This window comes from Thunnus maccoyii, chromosome 2 (genome assembly GCF_910596095.1).
Source record: "Thunnus maccoyii chromosome 2, fThuMac1.1, whole genome shotgun sequence".
NCBI classification, from domain to species: Eukaryota; Metazoa; Chordata; class Actinopteri; order Scombriformes; family Scombridae; genus Thunnus; species Thunnus maccoyii.
Window position 1 is genome coordinate 939,517 of NC_056534.1, and position 5,732 is coordinate 945,248.

At 41.7% G+C, this 5,732-nt stretch overlaps 1 protein-coding gene across 1 annotated transcript; it reads left to right on the top strand.

Annotated features, from left to right (window-relative positions):
* Window positions 1-1,604: 1,604 nt before the first annotated feature.
* LOC121883566 (transmembrane protein 121-like) lies at window positions 1,605-5,732 on the top strand. Its single transcript, XM_042391886.1, has 2 exons — window positions 1,605-1,681; window positions 3,869-5,732. The coding sequence occupies exon 2, from the start codon at window positions 3,995-3,997 to the stop codon at window positions 4,985-4,987; it is 993 nt and encodes a 330-aa protein (XP_042247820.1). The 5' UTR covers window positions 1,605-1,681; window positions 3,869-3,994; the 3' UTR covers window positions 4,988-5,732.

Consider the following 5,732-nt stretch of genomic DNA (forward strand, 5'->3'; position numbering starts at 1 on the left):
TGATGCCCCAAAAATATATATATTTAAATAATTAAATTAATATCATAAACGTGCGACGACTAGTCGACTAATGGCTTGAACTAATAACTACCAGTCGACTAGGAAAATCTTTGGCCCAGGGCAGTCCTACACTGCTATGTTGTTGTGGCCTTTGGTGTCATAACAAACCTTACATCAATGTGTCACTCTGATGCCTTGTACATCAACTACAGATACATAAACCTTCCATGTGCATGCTGAGATGTAGATGGGGTTCAGAAAGGGAGAGCAGTGCTAATACGTCACGCTACAGGGGAATCAGGTCAGACCTACATACAGTAGAAACTCACTGCATATTTCCACTGATGTGATGTCCTCAGGGGGGTTTGGAAAGAGATTTAGATGAATGCTTCTATCAGGCTGCAGCTGACTGCACAGAGCACAGATATGATCTGTTCCTTCACAGTTACAATCTAGGCTTAATGTAGGTTTATCCATAATTATGTAATGTGCAAGCACTCAGTTTTACAAAGCAATGGATGATTATAACAGAAGAGTTGTTATATAATAAATTGGCGAACAACAAAAAATCAAACCTTAAAAGACATTTCCAAAACAAACACTCAGCTTTCGCTGAAAAATACCCAGCTGGAGATGATCGAAAAAGAGCAGTTTCGGAACTGCTGCGGAAAACTGACCAGAGCAAAAACACTTTGAAGAGGTGGATGAAGTCTACAAATCCAAGCACTTCGGCCAGTTTTGTGGCAGCCCAGGAGATCACCAAGCACGGGAAGCCGTTCACTGATGGAGAATTTCTAAAAGAATTGTTCATAAAAATATCAGAACATCTATTATCAGACTTCAAGAACAAGAGGTTCTTTGAGGTACACTGTACATCCACACAGGTTGGAGTTTTGCATAACATATCTTAAAACTATCTTAATGACCTGTAAGGCAGATTCATGATTAAAACTACTCCTGACCTTAATGACAGTGCTGAGCATATCACTATTATATCTGCAAAATATTAAATTCTTTAAAAAAAAACCTCATTGTACATATGGCAGAATAGACACAAGAACTCCTTAAAATGTGTGTTACCTAAAGTAAAGCATTCAGTCAGCAAGAAATACACTTTGCACCCCTGTTCCTCACATTTTTTCATCTGCCCTGCACCTGCACTGTGCACAATGAAAGTGGGGATTGGGTCACCGTTTGATAAGTCTGTGACATCAAGAGACAAATATTTATATTTTTTTCATAATGAAAAGGTCCAAACCTTCAGGGAGAAAACAGAGAAAGGAAGAGAAGGAAAAGAAAGCCCAATATAGAGGTAAGTCATCTTATGTTGTCGTGTCGTTTTGTGTGTTTTATTTGTAGCTGCTAGCTAGCTAAATAGCAGTAAAGCTAATGCTAGATAACGATGCTACAAAAGCTGCTGGTTCTCAGATAACGTTACAGATTGCAGGATACGAGACTGAATAGCAGCCAGTAGATATCTGGATAACTGCTCCTTCCTACAACGTAAGGAATTGTGCTGAAATTTCACTGACCGATATCAGTGATAAAGCAACAGGCTGCAGCGTTTACTACTACTCTTCAGCTACATGTTGTTGCTTGTAACAGGCTAATATCTATCAAAAGCCTCGAGCTGCTGGAGAAAGAACATCTGATCTCCCACCTACACCACTCTCTGAAGCAGGTCAGTTCAGCCAGTTATTTGTGGTCTGTGGTCAGGCGTAGGACACCGAAATGGCTCTAATCAGAATGAGGTCGGTACACAGGTGATCAGTCAGCAAGGCAACAGTGTCCAAATCAGCAGGCAAAAGGCAAAACTAAGTCAGGAAACGACTGAGGCTGAGATATTGAGAAATCAAGACACAACTGCACACAGGTGATCAGAAACCTGGATCCTGTTAGAAGCATGTAAACAGAGATATGAACAACCAGGTTGAAAATTATCGAAACCAGATTAAAAGTCAGAACTGGCATACAAGTGTGCATGTAAACTCATTCTGTCCTGTGAGTTTTGTTGATATGAGAACTTTAAATTGCCCTTCTGGGGAAGTTCTTTGAACTGAATTGATAATATTTATTATTTTTCATTTATTTTTGTATTTATAATAATAATAAAATAATAGTAATATTGATAGTTATAATTATTATTAGTATAATAATGGGAAGGGAAGAAAAAATAATCTTGATTCAGACCCTCTGGAACTTTTTTTGATTCAAGTAATGAAGTGACGCCTACGAGCTAGTTCAGGCAACCCACCTCATACTCCTCTCACTGTAACATATATCCAACGCACCCTTTGCCAGAGATAAAAGAGTATAAACAACAAGAAGTGATTGGGACATGTGTGAACTTTATTTATATATTATTTTACACACAACACAAGAAATTCCTTACAGCACAGAGAAGGAAAAAGAGATAAAAGGAGACAAACACAAGTTGTGTTTGCAGAAACAAGGCCGAGCTGATGAGGCTGAGAGAGAAACAGAAAGCTTGGGTGGAAGGAGGAGAGTTGAACATGAGAAAGCCCCCCCCCCCCAACCCACCCACCCTCTCCCTCCATGAATACACACCAGCACAGAGGGGAGGAGAGAGAGAGAGAGAGAGAGAGAGAGAGAGAGAGAGATGGATGTAAAAATCTTGCAGATGTAGTTTATAAGAGCAGAGTGTGCAGCTGAAAAGCAGAGGACGCCTCTCTGCAGACTGACAGTCGGTTCAGATGACACGAGTTCAGGACTGATGATGTTCCAGCGTCCTGATTGCTGCTGCGGAGAGAGATGATGCACTTTGGACTTAGCTTTGCTGAAATGAGTTGATAATGGGCTCGCTTTCTTTTCTTCTTTCCTTCTCGATTCATCAGTTTGATTATCAGGATTATCTTGATTTTTTAAAGACTGTTTTGTTGATGGTTATTAAAGGACAAGAAGTGTATTCTCAAAAACAAAAAAATCCTCAAAGATAAACTTTTATCAGCTCCATGAAGATCCACCATTCCAGGGTTCCTTTTTTTCTTATTACATTTTTAAGACCTTAAATGCATCCAAATGCCGGTGTTTACACAAAGCTGGATCCTGAGTGTAACCTGGAGGTGGATCTGCTGAGTTAGGAGTTCCAGAGCTACAGAGGATGTGTGGATTCCTGACATTATGGCACACAGACGCATGAGAGTGTGAATGGAGAACATGAGGATATATGACATGATGATCTGTATTTTACTTCAGCTGAGTCTGGACGATTCTTAACCTCATGAGAAAAGAAATAACATCAAATCAAAGACAACTAATCCACAGTTGGATTATTGGTTTTGCTTAAAATCACTGTTGCAGAGCAAGTTAAAGGACTGCCTCTGAAATTTTAGCGAGCAAGCAAGGAAGTCTAAACAGTTAGATGAAATTAACAATATATGGCTGAAATCGAGACCTGGAAATAATGAATTAACTGTTAACATAGTTAGTAAATGTAGAGGGTGAACAATTAAATTAAAAAGCTAAAAGTAATGCTGGTAAAATGGTTTCATTGTCCAGCTTCTGTCACTCCAAGTGGTAATACGAATAACGCAAAGTTGACTAAACTGACCTAAACATTCTCAAGTCAATTGTATGAAAAATCATTGTAATAAAACTTTTATATAGTTGCTAGTGTTAAAATAACATCCAGTTCATCAGTTTAGATGAAAACATTTGGAACATGAAAGGTGATTTTGATGATGAGCTATTTGGGTTCATCTGACTGAGTTTTGTGTTACATCAGACGAAAAAGGTTGGGAACCACTTATCTGAAAGATAAAATATCTTTTCAATGGTGCAATAATCACTATTTAGACTGTAACTCTTTTAATAAAATGATATGAAATTTTCGTGGATCCTCTTCTAGTGGCCTCTAGAGGAACTGCAGCAGAGCAGACTTCAGCACCGTGGTGTTTCTTCTTCTTCTCTCCCTGTTCACTGCACCTGTTTTATCACCTGGTTTTACTCCTAAAAAAGTCAAACCAGACCAGCAATGGTTAACCCGCGACCTGCTACTAACAAGCCCCACGTCTGCCTCACGGCAGTCCTGATCATGGCCAGCCTGGCGCTCATGGACGCCTACCTGGTGGAGCAGAATCCAGGTTCCAGGACGATTGGCATGTGTGTCACCGTGCTGGCAGGCGATGCATGTTTCCTCATTGTGCTTCGATATGTTGCTCTCTGGGCTGGGTCGGAGGTGCACACAGCCAGACGAGGCTACGCCATGATGCTCTGGTTCTTTTACATCTTCATCCTGGAGATCAAGGTCTACTTTGTTTATCAGAACTACAAATCTCAGGATGTCGAAGCGATGGACGCAGGTGCATCCAGGACAGCTCTTACGTTGCTGTTGTCTGTCTGCATGCCCATCGTGTTCATAACACTGGCAGCGATAGATCATTTGGAGTATTTGAGGCCATATAAGAAGAGAGAGGAGATAAGGAGTCGTCTCTTCTGGGTGGTGTTGGACCTGCTGGATGTTGTGGACGTTCAGGCCAACCTGTGGGAGCTTCAGGGGGAGGGGCTCCCCCTGTGGGTGGAAGGACTCATGTTCTTCTACTGCTACATCCTGTTGCTGGTGTTACCTTGTGTCTCCCTGAGCGAGATCAGCATGCAGGGCGTGAACATCGTCCCGCACAAAATGATGCTCTACCCCATCCTCAGTCTCGCCACCATCAACATCATCACCCTCCTGATTCGCGGGGGAAACCTGCTAGTTTATGGCGACATCAGAGTCTCAGGGATTATGATGGGAAAGAATGTGATCGCCATAGTGGTGAAGAGCTGCAGTCTGGTGCAGTACAGAAAACACCGGCTGGCTTCTCCTCCTGCAGATCGAGGCACTGACATGCAGAAGAACTCCCTGGGTGATGTCCATATATTCAAGACCCAGTCTTTGCCGGTGCTGCCCAGAGTTGTGATCGAGGACTTCACCTCCACACCAGAGGAGGAGGAGGAGGAATGCAATGACAGCAAGCAAACATGAGCAAGGACAAGATAAAGCCAGGGGGAAAACAAATAACCCCAGGCCAAGTAAGACGGCTGCACCAAACCAAGATACTTGAAACTCCTTCACTTGGGGGCACAACTCACTCTTAACTTGGAGTTGTCCACTGTTTACCACCAGAGAACCATGGCCTCAGACCCTCATCAACCCTGTCCAAGTCCAAGGGAAGAGGGGAATGTACAAGATGCAGGACTCCAACGCAACATACCCGGGTTCACATCCCACATCCCGTGTGTTGTTGGGTTTAGGCAACAAAAGCACTTTGGTTAGGGTTAGTGAAAGATCATGATGTGGCTTAAATGACCACAGTCTTTCCCTAACCTTAACCAAGCGCTACCAGAGCCTAAACATAACCATAAAAACTTTAATACTGTTGTAGGCTACTTTCCTCTATCACAGATATTGTACTGCAAGATCGGATTTTTTGGTGGGAAAAAAAGAAGTAGGTATGTCTGTGAACATTTCACTCATATGTTTGGTGTCAACATTTTTGCAAGTTGCCAAATATGTCAATTAATAACATTTTCTCCTTATGTTGAGAGAAACTTGATTCATTATGCATTACATCTCTGGCAAAATGTATTTGCAGTTGCAATTTTGTTGTATATGAATGTAATTTCTAGGAGACATCTCAGAACGTGCTGAAAGTCACAGTCTGATGAAGTCAACGCAAAGATGATAGTCAGATACACAAAATAAACTGTGTTCTTGTCTAGCCGACTGC